The sequence below is a fragment of the Triturus cristatus genome, chromosome 11 (assembly GCF_964204655.1).
Source record: "Triturus cristatus chromosome 11, aTriCri1.1, whole genome shotgun sequence".
Taxonomy (NCBI): Eukaryota; Metazoa; Chordata; class Amphibia; order Caudata; family Salamandridae; genus Triturus; species Triturus cristatus.
Genome location: NC_140594.1, coordinates 505826833 through 505850216, shown reverse-complemented (window position 1 = coordinate 505850216; position 23384 = coordinate 505826833). Strand labels below are relative to the sequence as shown.

The 23384-nt window shown below is 40.6% G+C and overlaps 1 protein-coding gene across 1 annotated transcript in view; it reads right to left on the bottom strand.

Annotated features, from left to right (window-relative positions):
* Window positions 1-16093: 16093 nt before the first annotated feature.
* The window catches only part of LOC146784490 (CD5 antigen-like), a 631002-nt gene continuing 623711 nt past the window's right edge, over window positions 16094-23384 (bottom strand). Inside the window, exon 8 of the mRNA XM_085633317.1 lies at window positions 16094-19066. Coding sequence (XP_085489443.1) covers window positions 18822-19066 — 245 coding nt within the window. The 3' untranslated portion in view covers window positions 16094-18821. The remainder of the gene's footprint in view (window positions 19067-23384) is intronic.

The window sequence follows — 23384 nt, the reverse complement described above, 5'->3', positions numbered from 1 at the left end:
CTTTCGGTATTCACAAAAGGCATTTAGTAGTAGTAAAGTTAGGATTCCAGTTAGGTGCTCACAACCACTATACAAAGTCTGGATTGAACTTTGAAGGTCAAAGAGGGTTACAGGAAGAGGGGGGGGGGAAGACAGAGAACATTTTCTCATCGCCTATCCACTCTAGAAACACAGTAACCACTGCTAATAGGACTCTTGTTTTCAAAGGTTGGCATACCTCTGGAAGAGTAGTACTATCTATTGCTTTAAAAAAAAAAAAAGACAAAGATGTAGCTCTGAAATTGGTAAGCTTAACTGGTGTGACTGGCTCAGGCCAAGGGACGTGGCGCAAATCAGGTTGGTGGAAAATGGTACTATTTCCCTTCACACAAAGCAGCTTCCTTATATCTTCTGAAGATGTGAGGGAAAATGTGAGTACAATTAGGAGATCTCAAGATTAGACATTTATTTCCTCTTCTTCCTTCAGAGAGGAGTTGGCAGAGAGAGAGAGATGGAGGGGGACACAAATGATGAGAGAGGGAGTGAGATGTAAGAGAGGCAGAGAGGTAAATATGTAACAGAGGGAGATAGGGTAGAGAAAAAAAGATGGGGAGTGAAAGCTAAAATGAGAGGAAGCAATCACTCATCTTCAGTCAATGACTCACCTAAGAGAGAGGGAGAAAAATTGATAGAAATGGGAAGATAGATGTAGAAATATGAAGGGAGAATGAGAGATAGGGAGAGAAAAAGAGAGATAGGGGAAAGAGAAGTAGAGCAAAGTAGAGAGATGGGGAGAGATAAAAGGAGAGAGAAAGATGAAGAGAGATACGAAACAGAAAAAAAGAAATGTCGAGAGAGAGAGATAAAGAGAAAGAAAGAGGTTGATATGGGATGTAATCACCAATCATCTATGAGAGCTCTGAAGACCCAACTAATGGAGTGAGAGCAATAGAGGGCTTGAAAAAGAGGGACAGAGAGACGCACCAGAGGAAGATAGAGGGGAAGTGGAAGTGATAGTGGAAGATGCAATGAGAATAAGTTAGAAATAGAGACAGGGTAGGATAGGGAAGAGAAAGAGAGGCTCAATGCAAAAGATAGATAGAGTGTATGAGACATAGCCTATGCTCATCCCTGCCTTTTCACTTCCAAGCCCTTCCCTTTCTGTCTCAGGATCTAACTATCCGCATAATCTCTGTGTCTTGTTTTGGTTTTCCCCATCTCATCTCCAAAGCGCACAGCACTCTATTTGATATTTATTCATTTATATAGCACCCGAATCACCCCGTCAGGGGTATCTCCGAGCTTGGGCAGTGAGCTTCAGCCAGAGGAGCACACCTCAGAAAAGATAGGTCTTTAGCAGCTTCCTGAAATGCAGGAGGTCCTGGAATTCGGGTAAGTGGAGGGGAAGTTCATTCCAAAGAGTAGGGGCAAGGTAAGTAAATGTCCTGCCGCCCATACATGCCTGTATCTTAGATTATTTGCCCAAATCCTACCTTTGTAGTGATATCATCCTATTCACTCTTTGGGTCCTCCATTCAATCCTCAACCACTTGACTTGATAACTCACCATCTGCTCTTTACCCGTACTCTGCCCAGTCTACCCAGCTTCACTCAGGCCCAGCATCCATTTCTGCATACTCCCTGCCCTTAGCCTTGCTTTCATTTTTCTCAACCATCCAGCCTCTTTCCTTTTTCCAGACTTTCATCTACAGCTTCTTTTGCTTTCACCTGACCCCTGCTGTAGCCCCACTTTTTCCATTCCATAAACTCCAAAACCACTAAACATTTTCCTGGCTCTCCCCACACCACAGCAGTTTTTCTGACAACCCAGTTTTGGAATTTCCTTCGCCTGAAATCCAGACACCTCCTCTTCAAATACTTTTGGTCTCTCTCTCTCTCGCCACTTACTTCCCAAATATTTAACATTTGCCTGGCTCTCCAGCCCAAACCTTTTTTTCCACAAATATCTCTGTCTCTGTTTGAATCTCTTCTTCCATCCAGACTTTGTACAGTGGTTGTGAGCACCCAACAGAATTCAAACCAGGCAACAGGGCAAGAGTCTGGACCAAGAGGAAAGACAGGTGTTTAAAGGTACCCAATCAGTCCTGCGCTGTCAAAGCTTATCAACTTTGCCACCTTGCAATACTGCCTTAGGACAGTTAAGAAGAGGCAGACTGGTTTCCATGAACTCTAGAAAATTTGATTCAGGGACATTTCACCAAAAGGCCAATATGACAGTGACAATGTTAGACACAATCAAAGCCAGCTCATAAAAGGCAGGTTGAGTCAGGGGAGGCTGGCATGTGTCAGGCAGAAACTGACATTTCACTGGGTCTGTGTAGCGATGGTGTATCGCTTTAAGCAGGCTCGTGAGTAGGATAGAATGTACATCTGTAATAGATCTGCATCCGCATCATCACGCGGTACTGGCAAAGCGCACATCACCACGTTACGTGGTCAAATACTCACAGGACACCGTCGGAAAGCGAATCTGTTGCCATGACGACGCCTCGCGAACGGAGCGAGACAACGCAGTGAAGCGTACAGATGAAGGATTGGTCGTAACCAGGAGTTTGTCTCGCAAGCAGTTTGAGGTGAGCAAGAGGGGACAAAATTTTATTTAAAACGAAGGCAAACAGTAAAGAGTGATCCTCACGAACACAGGGGATGTGAATCTAGTTGTGTGAGTTTGAAGCAGCTCATTTTTCGTTGTGTTCTTTTCGCTGAGTACACCAGGGAGTTTTCTTGAAGTGGTAATTTACTGAATTACAGCAGTGACAACTTGATGTGGTGTTTTTTTTCGTCTGGAAATACCAGAGGAACATTCTGGAAGTTGTGTACAGTCACAAGCTTACGGGATTTGGAACTTCATTAATTTACAGTTTGTGATTTCTCATTGCCTTACCTTTCAACAAAAATGCCGACCGACACATCATCTTCGGACACAAGGAATGCCGCTTCTGGCGATGGAATGTTCGCAAAACCACACATTAATTCGCCAAAAGAATTCTTACCGACTCCAGGCGAACCAGTAGTAACATGGTTAGTTTGGAAGGAGTACTTCATCAACTATATTGCGAATTTAGAGGACATTAGCGGAACATTCTCTCCAGAAAGGAAGAAAAGGATGTTGATGTATTCATTAGGCCCCGAAGGTTTACGGATTTTTAATGAAATGGTTAAGGTTGAAAGATCAGAGGGGGATGTAGATGTGTTTAAATCTGCCATATTAGATCTGGACGATTACCTTTCTCCGTCTGTATGCATTGCTGTAACTAGACATGCTTTCTTCCACAGGAAACAAGACAAACTGGAAACCGTAGAGGAATATGTTTCCGCGCTAAGGAAATTAGCGAGTAAGTGCAGGTTTGCGCAACTGCAGGACGAGCTTATTTGTGACCAGGTTGTAATGTACACTAAGAATAAGTCATTACAAGATAAATTGTGGATAGAAGGAGAGAGTTGTCTTAAAGACATAATTGCTATTGTTAAGAAAGGTTAACTTTCAGAGAGGTGTGCGAAAGCCACGCTCTCGAATGATAAAGCTGCCACTAGTGAGGTGGTGGGTAAAGTGAGTGAAAAGAAAAATGTGTACAGAAATAACAGTAACTCACGATTCGATAAGGGCAAATCAGACTTAACTACAAAAAAATAAATGGATAATGTTGATAACAGAAGGTCGGGAAGTCTGATCTGTTATAGATGTGGAAGTTATTCACACTCTGCAGGCTATGAGAAGTGTCCGGTAAAGTTGGCTAAGTGTTTAGAGTGCGGGCTAGTGGGTCATTTCTCTAGAGTGTGCAGACGCAAAAAAAAATGAACGCTAAGAATAAGGTGAAATGTGTTCAAGAAGAGGATGATGATAGTTCATCAACTGCTAGTGATGCAGATGTTCAAGTGAATTGCATCCAAAGAAAGAAGGTGGTACTGAATATAACGGGTAGTTCATCTTCTAAACCGCATTGTAGTACAACTTGCTGCCGATTCGGGATCTCCATTCACCATAATTTCACAAGAAATATGGAGCAACATGTTTATTGGTAAAATTGGGGAGTGGTTGGAACCCAATGATGTCTCTGCTGAGAGCTTTACAGGGGACAAAATAGACATGTTAGGCTTTAGAACGTTAGTATTCAGGTTCAAAGAAAGAGAAGCAGTGGGTAAACTATATGTAGCTAAAGAAGGCCCACCAGTGTTGGGATGGAAAGATCAGAAGTCGTTACATATCATCCTGAATCCGAATAGCAAGGAACAAGTTTTAGTCTCGTGTGATGGGGAGGACACTAAGAAGTGGGTTTTACAGGAGTTTCCAGAAGTATTCACAAATACCATGGGCAAGTTAAAAGGATTTACACATCGTATTCATTTAAAAGAAGGAGCTATTCCCAAAATTCACAAGGCTAGGAACATTCCTTTCATTGTAAGAGATGAGGTGAAAGGAGAGTTACAGAAAATGTTAGAAAACAATGTCATCGAAACGGTAGAAGCTGCAGAGTGGGTTTCTCCATTAGTCGTAGCACGCAAATCGAACGGTAAAACCCGTCTATGCGTGGATTTGAGATACCTCAACGATAACATACTAGTGGACCAGTTTCCTCTCCCAAGGATTGATGAAATGCTGTCTGTAACTAGGTTCTCCACTTTGGACCTGTCAGCAGCTTATCATCAAGTTGTCTTGGAGAAGAGCAGCAGGCACCTTACCACTTTCTGCACCCCTTTTGGGTGTTACAGATTTAAACGCATGCCGTTTGGACTGGCATCAGCCGCTGCAGTATTTCAGAGGCTCATGACCAACCTTTTTAACCACATACAAGAAGTGGCAGTCTTCCAGGATGACATCTTAATCATGGGGAAGGATAGAGCACACCACAACATGATTTTAAGGGAGGTATTGTCCATTCTCCGTGAAAATGGCTTGGTGGCTGAAGGCAGCAAGTGTAAGTTCACTGAGAAGTCAGTTACATATTTAGGCCATGAGATTAGTTGTTCAGGTATAAAGCCCAAATGCAGTTTGGTGGAAGCCATTCTTAATGCACCGCCACCCAAATCAAAGGACGAACTTCGTTCTTTTCTTGGTTTGGCGGAATTTTATTCCAAATTTGTTTACAATTTTGCTAAAAAAACGTATGAGATGCGAAATTTGTTAAAGAATAAGGTTATGTTTAATTGGACGCCGGCTTGTCAGAGCGCATTCGTCACCATCAGAGAAGCAATTGCTCATGCTCCCACATTACAGGGCTTTGATCCACAGGCGTTCTCCGTGGTTACGACTGATGCTAGCGGTACTGGTCTTGGAGGAGTATTATCTCAGGTATCGGATGATGGTAAAGAAGTGATTATAGCATTTGCGTCTCGTTCGCTTTCTCCTACAGAGGAGAAGTATTCTGTAATAGAACGCGAAGCTTTAGCCTGTGTTTGGGCAATGGAGCACTTTAGGAAGTTCATATGGGGTAAGAAATTTTTGTTGCGCTCCGACCATAAACCGTTGATGAAGCTATTGACGACAGAGGGTTTGTCTAGAGCCTCAGCGAGAATCGCAAGGATGTCCATGCGACTCCAAGATTTCGTATACGAGGTGAAGTATGTACCGGGCGCTAAGAATATTATAGCGGATTTCTTGAGTAGACTCCCGTTACCTATGAAAGAGATTGATCTAGATCCCTGGTGTGAATTCTCGGTGGCTGGGGTATTTGATGACACAACAGGGTTGCGTAAAGATGATTGGCACTTGGAGTGTAACAAGGACAAAACGTTGGAAACGGTTAGAAATAGAGTCATCCAAGGGTGGTCGAATGAGTGCAAACAGGATTTGGCATTGAGAGCTTTTTGGGAGGTGCGCGATGAATTAAGCCTTGATGGGGAATTTGTATGTAGAGGAGGAAAAGTTATACCTCCGCATGGTATGAGAAGTAAAATTATTGTGATTGGGAACGAAGGACACCCAGGTGTTTCTCGCACTAAGAGGAACATTAAAGCATTATATTGGTGGCCTAGAATTGACTTGGAAATTGAACGGTTTGTAAGGGAGTGCATCAATTGTGAGTCTTCGGACAAAGCACAGAGAACACTCAATCCCCTGATGTCTTCATTGTCTTGTCCAGAGTTGCCTTGGGAAGAAGTCGCATTAGACATTATGGGTCCCGTGGAATGGCAAGATGGTGTTACCAAGTACCTGGTGGTGCTGGTGGACATGTTTTCGAGGTGGATTGAGGTGGAAGTGGTGACGAAGGTGAACACAGAGACAGTCATTGGTTTTTTACAAAAGTGCTTTCTTAGAGAAGGTCTTCCTGCACGTATTCTTACAGACAATGGCGTTCAATTCAAGTCTGACTTAATGAGAAAATTCATGGAGAACACTGGTATTCAGCAAAAGTTTACAGAATTATATCACCCTAGAGGTAATTCAGTGGTAGAAAGGGTTAACAGGGTTTTGAAAGGCGTTTTGCAACTGGCGAAGAAAGGTAATACGAATTGGGATGATGAATTAGACAAGTTGATTTGGTCATATAGAATCACAACACATGACACAATTGGGGAGAGTCCGTTTGGGATAATGCGGGGAAGATTCCCACATTGTAAAATTAACCCTGGGTGGATTGGCAGAAGTAGAAAGTATGACTGGGATGCTGAACGTGTAAAAGAAGCTATGAAGGCTTCACAAGTGAAGAATAAAATGTATTTTGACAAAAAACATGGTAGAAAAGAACCATGTGTCCAGGTTGGACAATGGGTAAGGGTTAAATTTGCAAAGAAATCTAGCAAATTACAACCCAGATTTTCGGAACCTAAAACCGTTATAAAGGTCATGAGGAACACAGTGCAGCTTGATGATGGCAGTGTCCATCACATGAGCCGCATTGCTTTGTCAAATGATCAAGGTGTTGCAAAAAATTGTGTTTCAGAGGGGAGAAGAGACTATTGGTGGATGGATGTCTTTCCGTCGGGGGGAGAATGTAATGAAAGACGGGGGGATATAGATCTTGGTGTGAGTGCACAGTCCACAGAATCTTTGGGTTTTCAGACAGAGCAAAGTGGAGCTGCTGAAGTTGTCTCTGATGAGGGTGTTGACATTGGTGGGAAAACCCTTGAAGGTAGTGTGTTAAATGATGGTCAAGTTCTGGGTAAAAGTGGTGAAGTGGTCACACAGAGTAAAGAGCCTATCAATGAATGTACTACTGGGGGCAGGGTAAGCAGGTTTGGTAGGTGTATTACAGCTCCCCGGAAACTTGATAGTTTTGTTGTTTTCAAGTAAGGTATTATGCAAATTATGTGTTCTTTTATTTGTAACAATGTTGTGTGGGAGTTTCTGTGAAAGTATATTTGTGAACAAAGTATAATTAAGAAGGGAGATGTGTAGCGATGGTGTATCGCTTTAAGCAGGCTCGTGAGTAGGATAGAATGTACATCTGTAATAGGAATGTAATGGTATGAGTGTGTATTCTAACTGTGTGTCAGTTATACTGGGTGAGCTGCTGATCTCTGGATGTACTCAGTAACTTGGAATAAACGTTGAAGCTATAACTATACCTCTGCATTATTCCTCTTTGCCTGGATGAAGTGTGGTACGACACTACAGTCTGCCAAAGGTCTGTTGGACAATTTTAGAAAGATTATTCTGGCATAGTAACCCAATCTGTCTCAGCTTCTCTCACAGCCTGTGCAACGAAATAACCTTTCTCAATATTTTATTATCCAGTATGTCTCCTTGTTGATCCTCTCTTATGCTTTGCCTCTTACCCGTGCCTTTTACTTTTGGGTCTTCATTTGCCATTCCCATCTTGCTCTTTAGCCTCCCTTCATATTTGTCCACACCCCTTGCATCCCTTTTCTTCTCCCTCTGTACAGTACTTCCCTGAACAGCTTGTGGCTTTGTCTCTTCTAGCAGATTCTGTCCACGAGTTCAGGCACACTCTTGCTTCCTTGGACTATGGGTCAACTCCCCAACAACAGCAACCATGAAGGGAGTAGGTAATGATACCTTTCAGCTTTTAATTCAGCACAGGTACTCAGGGGTGTAGCTCCTATTATCGGAGTCCTGGGTGTGTGAGGAGCTGACAACACCACAATTATTGCTGTCTTGTACTTCCAATACAGGACATATAATGCTTAGGTTCCTCACTTGCATGATGGCATTTAATTATGTTACCCTAAAACAATTGTGTTTCACAACATTTCTAAAACACAGGGAAAGCATACCATTTGCTTTCCCTGTGAAGAAAAGTTGAGGTGCTGACTTAGGAGCCGGTCCTGTACAAATACTGTTCCTGCCAGTGACTTGACTACCAGTCGAGAGATTTAAATTCCAGAAGGGTCTTTCTGACTCTGACAAAATATTTGCATGAATGGAAATATTATCTCTTCACGTTGTTATTTCCAGTTTTTAAGAGCTGCAGACTACTTGAGTATGGTCAGCTTTCCTCCTGATTTTATTTGCAATGCTATGCACACTGTCTAGTTTCAATCACCCAAGGCACATATGACCTAGTTGTTGCCGCATCTACCTCGTCTCTAAGGGTTACAGAGAACGTTACATGTGGCATAATCCTTAAGGCCCTTATCTTTGAATCTGGAGGTCAATGGTTTAAGTCTTTCAGACAACAGGAGCTTACGTATGCCTAAAGGCCTGCTGAATCACCATGAATTTCGAAGATCTATGACAATTGGAATTGCAGGAGTTTTTTAATTTCAGTTTTTTCCATGTTCCAACCACAGGGAATGAAGAGGTTGTTGGAGGCAACTTACATGGGAGTAAGACAGGTTCCTGCAGCCCTTGAGGTGCAGGGAACACTATTCAGGGGACCCTGTTACAACATGAGGTAAAGTTGTAACATAAAGGCTTATATTCAAATATTTCTGAGTGAGCACATTCTAACATATGAAATGTGGTGAGTCCCAACCATCATAAAACTCCCCATCTCAACGTTCTATAGAATGCACCATTTACAAAGACAGAGAGGGTGGAGGAGGAAAGGGAAATATAATGAAACAACATGTGATAAAATATACATAATAAAAATGAATAAGTATACAATGGTTATTCAGCATTTACTTTACTAGATGTAGCACATCCTTCCCCTTACAGAAGGATTATTCTTGAAGAATTTTCCCCAAGGGAATTCTTGACCTTATAGACATTTTAACTCTGTCTGTTATGAAGCCTTCTTCAATGTTGGAATGTGCATGGTCAAACTCTAGTTCAATCATATCTTCACAAGTTGGTTAAGCTAGAGAACTTATGTTGCTGCCAACATCAGATACATTGTCCTTGGTAGAATAGGTACCAACTTGGTATCATGCAAAGCGTATCTAACATTGTCCATCTTTCTTCTTTGGGACACTTAGCAACTCTCCTTATAGTCCAGCATCTGCCATCCTCTGTGATGACACTCCCTTTATTCCTTTTTACAATTTTCAAAAATTTGGAAACCTTAGACATGTCCCCGGAAGTTCACCGTTACATTGGCCTTGTCGTTATCTCGCATAAATACTATGGATACTCATCTGAAGAAAGAGTTCTTCCCCTTAACAACTTGAAAGGACTGACTTCCGTGCCAGAATGAGGACTTATACAGTATTCCCACGCACTTTCTTTGATTATATTTGAAGCAGACATTCAATTTTGCAAGCCATTGTGGATGCTTTCCTTGAGGTAATGATTAAACCGTTCCACTTTTAAGTTATGCTTTATTTAATGTGAGTTCAGAAATTCTATCATGTGGTTGGATGTAAATTTAATACCATTGTGCATGACAATACTTTCAGGGAACCCTTCTCTGCTAAAAATCTCCCTAATGAAATTCAAATCTTCCTCGGTGGACACTATTTCAACAAATGTTACTTCAGACTTTAGGAGAAATAATCATCCATCACTATAGCATACTGCATATGGGCAGGTAAACCTTTAAACGGGTCCAACAAATCAAAAGCTAACTTCTGCCATGGAGCATGGGGCCATTCGACCAGATGCATTGGGGGTGTAATACATTTATGGGTGGTATCACACTTTACACACTCTTCACAGTTTCTCACATTATGACACGCCTCATGATCCATATCTAACTATACACAGACAGTGATGTGGAGGATTCAACATAGTGCAACAATCAATAGAACACGTACAAACTTAATCCTATTCTGTTGTACACAGTCCCTTTCTATTTACACTTACTAACATTAAAGCACATACCACCTCTGATTCCAATGGGAACAACTAGTAAATTCTTTTAATTTTGCTCCTATTTTGTATCAACACATGAAATACATAAAACAACAGCTCACAACAATAAACATAAACAAAGGGCAATTACATACATTTCAATTGTACATGATAATACACATAATCATGTATTTCTTCCTACCCCAAACTTAGAGTTTAGTGTTTACTACAGAACTATGAGCAATCCAACTACGATATAGTCTTATACACACAAGAGGTAAACACTTCAACCTCTAAATCAATCCAAAAGGTGTGTATCAAATTTCATAACAGGAACTTAGTAATCCATTGGACTCCTCTTATTTGTGCAGTCAATCGACGCATTTCGGCCCTTTAGTCTGGGCCTCATCAGGACAAGGATACAAGGAAAATACCTATGAAAAATTGGCCATACTAATCATCAGTTGCCTTCACCTGAATGTCATCAATGTGCTGGTGGACTTAAAAGCATGCGAGGAAAAGAGGAAATTCTACATGTGTGTGTGAACCATGCTCCCAAGGTGACTACACCCAAATATCACACGCAAAAACCAAGAAATACACTTAAAATACATATATATACACCGCATGCCTCCCAAGTGCAAAGATCACAAACTTTAATCTTAGCGCATGATGGCAAGTAAATCAATATGAACAAAAACAAAGTAATATGAAAATAAGGATGCACAAAGTCAAAATGTTGAGATGGAATAAAAGCAAGTCCACCACAATGTGTCTATTAGAGCTATTCTACAGTTTCTACTGCTTCAATCAGACAGACAGAAAAATAATTGACATCGCCCGGCCGGGGAAGCACTGGACATCAAAGTCCAATCAACACTAATGGGGCGCTCTCGGGGCAATGCGAAGAATACAAAGTCAAAGGGGGGGAGAACTCTGGAAGGTATAACCAAATTTCATCACCCTTCTAGCAATATCCAGATTCATTAAATTGAGCTGGCTATCGAAAAGCGGAGAAAACTGCCCACTGTGTACCTGTCTCCTTAGCTCATTCAATAATCGCCAGCCTGCTCTGCGATATAAGCATGAACTAATGCGGGCCCCGGGGGAGAGTCACTGCATGACCCCATGGTGTGCAACAACCAAAACAAAGGACATCCACCGGTTACTAAACCGCGAGGTCCTTTAACAGCCACCTCTATGGATCATAAAGAATCTATCTCTTACCTTCAAGCTTATGACGAGTATTGGCGAAGCTGGCAATGCTCCAAGCTGTAACAAACGGCCATGTCAGCTGCGCAGTTGAGAGGTACTTGTATCTACGTGCTGATTGACTGATGGTCACGTGCTGCTAAATGTCATAAAGATGGAAGGAGAACTGCTTCTGAAAGATAACATACGATGAGGCGTTACGCTACGGCTGTAGCGAGAGCAATGCTCCACAGTCAAACTTACTATGGAAAGAGTAAAAGCAAATAAAAAAAATTTAAACCAAATTTCTTTTTAAATAAAATTCAAAAACGAACGCAACGAGATACAAAGTAATAATATGCACCAAATGTGACACGAAAAAACAAATCTGGGTATCAAAATTATACCCTTAAGCTGATATGCTCATGTGCGCTTGGTGACAAGCTTTCAAAATGACCCCCATGGCAGCTTCAGGTGGCACACATTTGTAATTCCTGAATACAATGGCATTATATATACTCAATTCTTCTGCTACTTGACCAAAAGAGTGCAACTCACCACATAACTGTATGATCGGTGGCAGGGCTACTTGTATGTATCCTTTCACTTTACTCAATATCTAATCACTAGCATCCTCCCAGAACCATGCTTCTTTTGTCAAGGCGCAGTTTGCAATCCACATTTCTCACACACATTTACTGCTCCATCCAGATCACCTTTGTTTTCCTAATCCTCAATTGAATCAGAATAAGGAGACATGGATCGAACATCTGCAATTTTTTTTTATTTTCCTTGGAACATGCAAAACAGCAATGCAATATTTCTGCAATTTTTAGCACAACCTGGCAATGTCAGCCATAGAATTTCATCACCCCAGGTGACAAAATAGAAACCAGAAGTTTATGGTCAGTTTGCAAATTGAGTTTGGTACCCAATATAAAATGACAGACGTGGTTCCCCGCCCAGGCACAGGCTAACAGTTATTTCTCAATTACAGCATATTGTCTTTCAGTAGGATTGAGAGTTCTGGAGGTTTAACCTACAACCCACTCTTCAGGACCATGCTGTTGTGACACCACAGCCCCAAACTATATGCACTGGCATCAACTGTGATGGTGCACTTCTTTCAATTCCTTGATGGTCTCAATGTGGGAGCACTTATTAATTGCATTTATCAGAGACTCTTTAGGACCCACATCATATGCTGGTAACCTGTGAACAAGATACTACATTTGTTCCTGGAATAGTATACACTTATTTGGAGAAAGAGCTAAACCCTTGGCTTCCATCCTGAAGCATACTTGGGCAATACCTTATAATGTTGTTGAGTATCTTTGGAAAGGACAAGTATTTCATCCTAAACATTTTAGATGGTCCCCCATGTCTTTAAAAATGTAATACATGGTCTCTCTAGAAGACACAGATGTCAACCCAAATGGCATTCCTTTATATTGAAAAAGACCAAATGAAATAATGAAAGCAGTTAATGGTCTCAAGTTTGCCATCAATTCAACCTGGTGGTATGCCTGTCATAAATCCAATGTTGAAAACACTGCAGCTCCATTTTGGTAGAGGATGTCCATTAATAACGATGTTCTCATTGAGTGCTCTGAGGTCGACACACAAGTAAATGTCGTTATTGTTTGTCAAACAATTTCCTGTGAAAGGAGCTCCTGTAACAGTTTTTGTAAATCTTTTCTTACACTTAAGGGTACACCCCTTACCTACTGCTTGAAGGGGAAATATTCGTCTTTTAAATGTCTATGATGTGTAGATTCCCTAAGCCTTCCCTGAAGGTCTTGGGAAAGTCTTGTATCAACTTGTTACTCAATGCATCTTTCTGTATCACAAAAACTGTATCCAGAGCATTAGGTTTCAGTACAATTTGTTAATGTCTTTCTTCTTTTTACCCCATAACGCAAACCCTCCTCATGGTCAGAAACATTCAATTGCTACAGCCTTACAACGACGGTATATCAGCAAGCCAACCAATGGAGTGAATTCTTGGAATACATATTTTTAGTAATTATGGTATATGGTTATCCAAAATCACACCGGCACACAGTAAACCTTGTTTTTACCTACTTCCGAGAACAAATGGACATCTCTGACCATGAGAATCATTCATTGACTAGCTTTTAAGTCACATTTTGTTGACTCCTGACCACTATAATGCGCTTCATTGGAAATCTGTGCAATTCTCAGGGTCAGTGAACATTTACTTTCTTAACAGACCATGCAAAAAAGGCCTATATGCACACAAACATTTCACTCTTTGCCCTGAGCAGGAAAATGTCTGAAGGAAGCTCGATGCTTGGAGCTACTGCTTCCCTTTCCCTTTTTCTAGGTTTGCTCATCTTTCTACATGCGTCATTGCTCTTGTTCCAAGAACTGTTATCATAGACATCTCACACCAATAAAATTGATTTTATAGTGTCCTTGGCTGATTTGACCACATCCTCCAGTGTTAGCTTGCCAATGACCCACAATTTCTCCTGAAATCGTTTACTGTTAGTATTGACCATTAGGTGATCATAAATCATTTCATCAGTTCCCTCCCCAAAGTAATTTGCCGTAGATAATCCTCTCAGCGCTGTGAGAAACTCATCAAAAGACTCCCCCTATGTTTGCTACCTGGTACAGAAATGATAAGGCTCCAGAGTAATACTTATGGTGGGCTTGAACCTTCATTCCAGCATCAATAATGCATAGTCAAAATCATCATATTCGTCTTCATTGGGTATCCCAATTTTCGGTAATGTGTGGAAAATATCCTGATCTTCGTATCACAGGCAATGTAACAGAATCCCTTTATTCTGCTCAACAGTCATTTTGTGGGCATCTATTTCCACTAAATATGTTTGGAGCTCCTCCACCCATCTCTTCCAAGGTTTGGGGGATCCCCTTTATTTTGCAAGAGCTTCTGTGTCTGTCTGAGTGCTGACTAACTGTTGGAGACAGGTAAGTATTCAAAAACTATAGATTCACAACAGATGTCCTTATACAAGCTGGACGTTTGACCCACAGGATGACTGCATAGAATGGCACAACTGGAAGAACAATGTAGAGTTCTTGAGTGGAAGCAAAAGACATTTAATCCCTGTTGAGTGAAAATGTTGGAAGACATGGACGTCATTATAGACAGAACAATCCAATCAAACGATAAGCGAGTGCCACCCAGGGAATGCAAGCAGAAGGCAAGCCTACCGAGTTAGAATATTTAAAGGGAACCTGAGAGGTGGAATTTTCGTCTTATTAGAGTTGGTCTTTTCTTCTTCCTCGAAGGAGTATATTAGCTTAGTAATATTTTAGCTTACTGCTTGTCAATGCCAGCATTCAAATGAATCTCTTTCACACTTGTGGCATAATGTAAAATGATGGAGCCCCCTGCAGAATGTGATGAGTGGTCCCTGATTCTCCTGCATCTCAAATTTCATTGGCTTTAGACTGAATCGGTCCCCTCCCTGTTGGGTTAGGGAACCTCTGATAATCCCCCAGGCTCTTCATTAGGTGCTGGAACCTGATTCTTTGAAACAAGCTTTTCTCGGCATCGTACATAAGAAACAATGAGTGTTTAAGTTCAACAGGCTGGAGGACAAAGGATGATTTTGGTAAGTTACAAGGCCAAAACCCTTGAGTCAGAAATATAAGTTCACTTTATTTATAAACTAAAGGATAGGAATATTTCAACAAAATTCTTCATTCTGTGTAACAGTGAAGAAAATATCAATTTGCATTACGTCTTAGATACACACACATTAGCAGAGTTATTATACTATTTTCATCAAATTATTGCTACTCCCGCTATAATTTGATGGCACAATTAAGCTTTTAATACTAAAAAACAGGAGGCAGTAGCTGTCCCTTTTACACAGTCAGCAGCATTTTTTAATTTTGTACTATCAGTAATATATTGGTCGGGACATCTCTACACATACACACACATGCAGAAGTTGAATAAATCATTAGCTTATTTTCTTTTATACCAAAAACATGATCTTGGCAAAGGTAGGTGAAGAAACGGTGGGTCATTTAAAAGTCAAGTCTAGAAGAGGATTTTCTAGATTCTTTTTAATGTACTTTATAGAGCTACTATCAGATTGAGGTACAAATAACCAGTGGAGCTTGAACAATTTTCAGAGTGTGGGTGCTACCATCAATGTAACATCACTGAAGTCATATGGATTGTGAAAAATACAAGACTCAAACATAGAACAATTGTAGCAAATGAGCCACTTATATTCAGAATGAGAATGAGAGGTGTATGGTATGTGGTCTGTGATACATTTTGGAGTGCACTGTCCCAAATATGTTACTAAAGAATGGTGTGCCAGTTTGCTGTCATTTATAGACTGCCCATTTTCTATTGAAATGTTAACCAAACATGCACAGACATGCAGTTGTAGTGATAAACCTATATTAGGCACAAATGATAATGGGCAGAAATATTTTTGCACAAAAAAGTATAATTTCTGCATCACCAAGTAAAGTGCCTTGATTTGTTTTGCTCCTTTTAAAATCGTTATTATCACCGTACCTAAATGTTTTTGTGTATTAATATCTTATAGCTTTTCCTTTCACACTCCCTGTACTTCCAGTAAGATTGACACATAGTGCACTTTACCAAATTCCCTCAATTTTCAGTCAAAGAAAGAAAACTAAACAACAATCTTCATGGTAAAGGAATGATCAGCAATTTGTCCAAAGACATGCGCTGACATTTGACCTCTATCATTGAATGTACAGCAATTGTGACAAGATAAAAACAAATTTAAAGGCATTTTTATTGCTCATTCTCCTTCTGAACACCAGCATAGTTGTTGTATTATATCAAATAACCCCCACAGCCCTACTTACAGCACCTATGAAACAGTCACACATAGATCTGAAATAAAATTCATAATTTTGAATACTGTGCTACAGCAGCACAAATTATCAAGTTATGCTATGACTGGTGGCAAATTTTTACATTAGATGTTTTACATTCCCTGACATTAGCGCATAGACATGCTAATGCTAGTTTAGAGAGAAATTATGTTTATTCATGTTCAGTTTTATTATAGCTTAGGTAGGCCTGAATTACAAAATGAGTTAACGTTGGTTGCCATTTTGTTGTGTAACATATGAACATTTTAATTCTAGGAAAGCTTCATTTCTAATTGGGGTACTCAATGTTCCCTTTTCCTTCTTTCCCTTGTGAAGAAATGTATTCTTTTCTTTCTGAGTATTGTGTAATGTTTTAATAAATAGGGTATTCAAGAGACATGTGCAGTGTCAGATGCCCATGTATCTTATCTAGTTACAGATAGTGTAAGTTTGAGGGTAAAAGAGAGAAGCTTGTATTCTGAGCAACCTTGAGAACCTATTATGTAATTGTATCATTTCACTTTAACCTGATTGGAGACAGTCCTCTTAAGAACTGCGTATAGGTTTGTAAAACGTTAACGTTTTTGTGACTTTAGAACAGATGACAGGAGAGCAGAGTAGGAGATTTTAGAGTACACTCTCATAGAGAAGACTGACTTTTCCTTTGATGTTTCCTTTGAGATGACCCTGTGCTGGTTTTTCCTCTGTGCCTTAAGATTGATCCAATCTAATTGCTTTTAATTAAAGCATCTGTATTCTGATTATGAATTGCTTATTAAATGAGTGTTGCCTTCTGTACAATTAACATATAATAAACCTTCGTTTTTATACTAATATGTACTCTGACCATTTTGTGGAAAGTACCATGCTTCACAGAATAATGAAAAAAGGATTGATTTGTGGGCAAGACTTAGGTGTGGAACACCCACATTCTTAAGGGATTAACACCACTCCCCCCAGTCCATCAAGAGAAATGCTTTATAGTCTCAGAATTTGACACCAAGAAAAGCACTAACACTGGTAAACAAATCCACTGAAGATGCCATATTGAGGTAAACATTTCAAAGTTGGGAATATTTTAACAGGAATGGAACAACCATGTCGTTTGTAAATCCTGTGATAAAGTTCTGCATTGTTATCAACAGAGCATTGATTCCTTTAATCTTTCCATTTTCAACTCACATATTCAACTCTTTTGGATAATGGCCTTTTTGAACTTTCTTTATTCTCTTTCTGACTTGAGGCATCTGGCTCAGTTTGTAAAGGCTGAGGGAATTTCTATTCAGAGTTTTCAGAAACACTTCAACAAATCTATTTTGACACCAGGGCAATGTTTGCTAGTAGACATCTTTTATAATGGATGCAGTGTTATGGTGGCTTTCCCTTCTGAGACCTCTACCAGGGATGGAGTTATGCTCTCTGGTTAGCAGGAAGTCAGTGTTGTTTTGCCTTTCATCTACACCATACTTGCATTTTTTTTTACACTACCTTCTCCAATCCCGTTTTCAGAAAGGAATAATTTTCTATCTTTTGCATCCAGTCAAGCAGGTCATTGTAAGGCCTGGGAAAAATGTAAGTTATGCAGCGTGATTCCTAAAATTGTGGGAATTTTGTGTTACACGTGTTACACAAAATTCCCCAAGGTATGGCATTATGCAATGTCAAGTAATTACATGCCATGTGCGGCAAAATCATATCATGAGAACTTAGGGATAATGAGAATTGCTACACATGAGCAGCTGTTGGTCATGCCACTTGTGTTTATCGTGCTACATTTTTCACCGCAAAAAGCGTTCTCATGTGAAAAACTGGTATAAGCACACATTTTGCACTAAAATACGGAGTTAAATAGCAGAGTTTCATTTTGTGTAATTGTTCAGAATTTCTCACACATTTCCTAAAATGTAGTATATTTACAAAATTCAAATGTTGGGTATTCGATACACCCCATTAAAAACACTTTAACATGTCAAAGAAATGTTAATTCAATCTAGTAAAAGTTTTGTACCATCACATAGAAATAGCATTTTCTTAAAAAAACATATTTTACAGCACATTTAATTTCATCTAATTCTAGTTTGTTTTTCAGAAAAACAGGTGGAGAAAGCTAGAAGGGCAGTGGCCAATTGATGTTCAGTGTTTGCTGATACATTTGCCCTGCAGGTTTCAACTTTAGCAATCAAAAATTCATTCATTAGTTTTAATCAACATTTACTCTAGTCACTATTAAGCAAACTGAAAAGATCCCTGTGTCCCCATAACTAGGAATGTCCTAGTGAAAAGATAGAATCCCTGTGAAAATGGAGGTAACAGTTTAACCAATAATAAAGCAATTGTTGAAGAATCTAGTCAGATTTGATCAAATCGACCCTGGGGAATAAGAAAAACAATTGTATCAATGGGGCAAATAAGACTATTCATTGTACACCCGTATGAATTTGTCACCTTCTAAAGTCTACCACCGAAAAGAATAATTTCTCCATTCTTAGCCATTGATAACTGGAAACTTTTTTGGCTTAGCTAGGGTTTGATATGTAGTACAAGGTCTTTATCTCCCTCAGTTCTCAAATATTCAAAGCATTTGGAGCTTTAAAATAAAACTGAACATCCTCCAAATTTTCATTTCCAATTACTGATCCTGTTTTTCAATAGGTTTGCTTGTAATAAGTTCTTCCTCCTCTGGAAGGGTGGCTGCAGGTACATGAACAATGACTGGCCGGGACAAAATCCTTAATGCCTCCAGGTAGCTGGGTGGAGGAGTCTGGCTGGTTTCCAAAGGTTTCGACAGCACCTTCAGTGCCTTCATGTAACTTGGAGGAGGAGTGATGGTATTGTTCAGGCAGAATCCGTGAGGGGCAAGGAGAGCATTGACTTCTGAAACAAAGGTAAATCAAACATGATCACTGTGTGATTACATGAACAGGTGAATGTTGGTGAGAAACACAGACATATTTAATACAATTAAATAGCCTAAGACAATTAAACAGCTTTAATACAAACATGCTCATAAAGGCAGGCTTTGAAAGGAAAAGGGTGGCTCCAAGCAGTATCCCACAGGATGATATAAGTAATGCAAACGCATACATTTACAAAATCATAAATCCGTATATGCAAATAAATGTTTTCCTTCTGTTATGAATGTGTTACATTCTAAATGATAATTCTATTCCAGAGAAAAATAGGGGGAGCAAATATCCATTTAAGGAATCTTTAAGGCAATACTCAATACTGCTTCCGAATTCCTGCAAATCTGTTCAAATTCTTTTGATGAGCAATTTTAAATGATGAATATCATATTGGCCACATGTTGTTGTTGTTATTATTACGTTTGTTTATTATTCATATTAATATTATTAGTAGTAGCATTATCATTATTATTATACCCAATATTAATATTAGTACTAGTACTACTATTACTACATTTAACAGTTGATAAGCAATTGTCCAATTTAATGGTTCTCATTTTAACATCCTCGTAAGGATGGAAGGATAAATGGCTAAGTTGCCCTTAATGGGTTTTCAACTTGTGACACGGCAATCATGCCATACGTCATCAGCAGAAGTTGGCATAACTGAGACACCTTGCTAGTGCAACATGGGCTATACAGCTCTCAATCACAGGGCCTGCATGTATCTAAGTCACAAGTTTATTTTTATTTTTAATTTCTGTATTCTGCTACAAATTCTACAATTGCTTTCATTGTCTGCAAATTGTACAGTCCCAGAAATTTGCTTTTGTCAAATGAAAGTCCACAACTGGAATCATGGCGCTCCTGTTAAATGAGTAATTATTGTAGAAAGAGTTATTGTATAAAGGCCTCAGCTCTACACAACTACTTGTGAGCATTTCAAGGGAAGAAGTGAGGGAAGAGTAGGTTTAGATACAGGGTACCAGACATTTCTTGGTCCTGGGATTCAGATTTGCTCATTTAGATGTGAGATCATAGGCTGGCGTGAGAAGTCATATGAGCATCATAACGAGGACCATTCTTGTCTACCGACCTACATGTACCAGGTGCATGTGGATACGGTACCATCCATCTAGTACATAATGTATGCCTTATAAAATATTTTGATTGCATTTTCCAAAAATTAAAGAAAGAACCAAAGTTTTGTTCATGATTCATAATACACAATAAGAATTTACCCTGATCTTTGACATTTTGGTTTCAAAAGTCTGGGTAGCACACGAGCAGGTCTTAGTTTGGTTCAGTTGTTGTGAGCCTGTAGACTTTTGGCTTATAAGTGAGAAATGACTAACAGACTGGCTCAGCTTTAGATCAAGGCATGGTTGGTAAGCCGCATTGCCAAGGAGTATGTACCTATATTAATATTGGTGTGGATAGTTACCTTTTCGCACTTCAGATTCTATGGGAGTCATTTAGACCCTGGTGGATAGGCGGAGGCCTTGGTATCTTCTCTTTTGGTGGAGGACTGCTGACCATATCTAGAGTTCTCTGCCCACATGCCAGGGGATCTCTTTGTCTTTAATGTACCTACTGGTGCAGCAGGTGTAGTGAAGGCACGGGCGCCTTGTTTATTGGCCTGCTCTGTGTGTATTTTCAGTTTTTTTCTGAATAGAATTCCCAACTCCAACTGAGGAATAGGAATAATGAGTTTGACAGGTAGAGAGAGGCACCAATTTAGGTCAAATTCTGTCTGCTTTATTACAAGGGCCAAAATATTTAATTCACATGTTGTGTTGTGGACATAACGTTTGTATCAGAGTCATCCATCTCGCAAACTCTAAATCAGGACCTATATCTTTGAAATATATTAGCCCTATTCTGAGCCATAAACAGCATGTCACACTGGCATCAGCTGGACATAAGAACAGCCCTGGCCATAACTTGTGTCTTGCCCATGCTCCTCAGTTTCCATAAATCTAGTCTCTCAGATGAACGGGAACATTGAGCGGCATGGATAGGAAAATAACTATGCTGAGTTAACATATTTTCCATCACTATCTATGTCAACAAAGATACGTAACATTTTCTTCCAGTGGAATTGATTGCCTCTGCATACTATCTCTTAAGGCTTTTTCACGCATAATCTAACATGTTTGATATCAGGGACCATAGACAGTACTCATAAGCCCATTGTCTAAAAATGTGTTTGAACAAGAGTAATCAAACTATGTCTCTGCCCCCCTATCATGTCAGGAAATTATGTTTTATAAAAGTGTGTAAAGACCAAGTGGCAGTCTTCCACAGTTCAAGCTAAAGAAATCTCTTCATTAGCAAGATGCTTCTGTGGGGGTTGCATTACTGCCTCATTACATTCATCAATACAAGTAACAATTCAGAATATCACAGTCATAACACAACAATAACGTATTTGAAAAATGTCCCTAGCCGGAAAAAATTGTCCTTTTATGAAGTAAGGTATAGTGTGCACAGAGTCCAGTGGAACTCCAAAGGTAGGCAGAGGTAAAAGTAGGTAACACCTTACTCTCTGTTTGTGGTAGTGGGGGCGAGCAGTCAGGCTTCATCAGAGGGTAGTGCTAAGGATTTATTGTACACACTTAGGCAAGAAATGGTGTCACACACTCAAAGACTGAACTCAGACCAATTGATTAGTATAAAAATATTATTTAGGGTTATTTTATTACTAGAACCAGATCAAACACAAAATTGTACTCTCAAAGACACAGTATTATGATAATGCTTTTAACATTGACTTAGCTTTTGTTACAGGTATGTATATTTTGGCAATAGGCAGTCAAAATTACTTTATAATTACTTGTCTTACTCAGAGAGTTAGCTCAAGATACTACCCTGGTACATTTCCTAAGGGAAGGAAAAGAAGCTAATGCGTTTTGTTATACAGTGTACAGTTTTGCCAGGTTACTCACGAGACCTTCATAGTCCTGCAAGAACAAAAGTGAGTGTATGGTCAGTGAGTTGGATTCAGTCAAGTGGGTACTCGGTTTGCACTGCCAGCGGCTCAGATGTGGATGGGTGCAGAGTGCAGGGACCACACGTTAGCCAAGGGGCCAAGCACAGTCATTGGTTTGGGGACTGCTGAAGGGCAGGCCACCTGGTTGATAGAACAAAAAGCTTCTGATGTTGAGGTTAGCACTGAAGAGCCCAATGGCCAGCACAAGCACTACACTGCCAGCGGCGCTGGAGAGGTCGAGTGTAGGATACGGTCGTTGGGAGTCTCAGGGTTTCTCAGTGCAGACCGTTAGTCTTAGTCCAAGCAGCCAGAGTTGGTCAGAGATTTCTGAGAGGCGGTCAGCGACGGGGCGGCTAATAAGGTATTGCCAACCTTGTGACTGCAAGGGCTCACAGACGGAGTCGGTTGGGTGGTCAATGGTTGGACTCTTTGGACTGCTTCAGGCAGAGTTGGTCAGGTGTTGCCTTCAGTTCCGGATGAAGAGGCCTCCCGAGTAAGGGCTGCAGGCTCAGGTTAGAAGCTTGGGGGGGTTTAGGGGTCACCACAACCCAGGCTAGGCCAGGGGGACCTCCTTAGGGTGTTGGGCCTCTCAGATATGGGCTCAAGGCACCGGGTGCAGAGTGGTGGGGGACTCATGGAGTCGCCAGGAATTAGAGTTGGTTGGTCGTGAGCAAGTCTGATGCTCACGGGAGACAAAGTCTTTGGTTTGAGAAAGGCAAGGCAGGTCCTCCAGGATCTTGGGAGATGCTGGCTTCAGGACACACTGGGATTTCGCTGTAGTTGGTCGAGGTCGGGATAGGCTGTTAGGACTGGAGCCAAGTCGGTTAGTGTCTTCCTCTTCTTCCTCAGCACGGCTCTTTGGTCTCCTTCTTTCTTCTTGTCTGAGGAGGCAAGCGTCAGGTTGGCCCCCAAAAACTTACTTTACGGGGTGTTTAAGGTAGGTACTGGTCTGGACCAATAGGTCCCTTCCTGGGGGTGGGTACACCCCCTATTAGACCACCTTCCTGTGGGAGGGGCGGCATAAGCCTCACTCGGGTTGGCAGAGTTCCCCCCATCTTCAAGATGGCGGGGACTGAGAGTTGTGCTTTACCTCGAATCTCCCACCTGAGGGATGGGGGTTGGCAAAGGTGGGCACACCTCTCCTCTTGTCTTGGTTTTACAGCCGATTCTCCCACCCAAAGTGGGGGTCAGAACCAGTGGGGGCCAGTTGATGGGAGCAGCAAATGGCTGGGGTAGCTCACAAAGGCGGCAAGCCTTTGAGTTTCCTCTTCGTGGACCCTGCCCATCCTGAGGG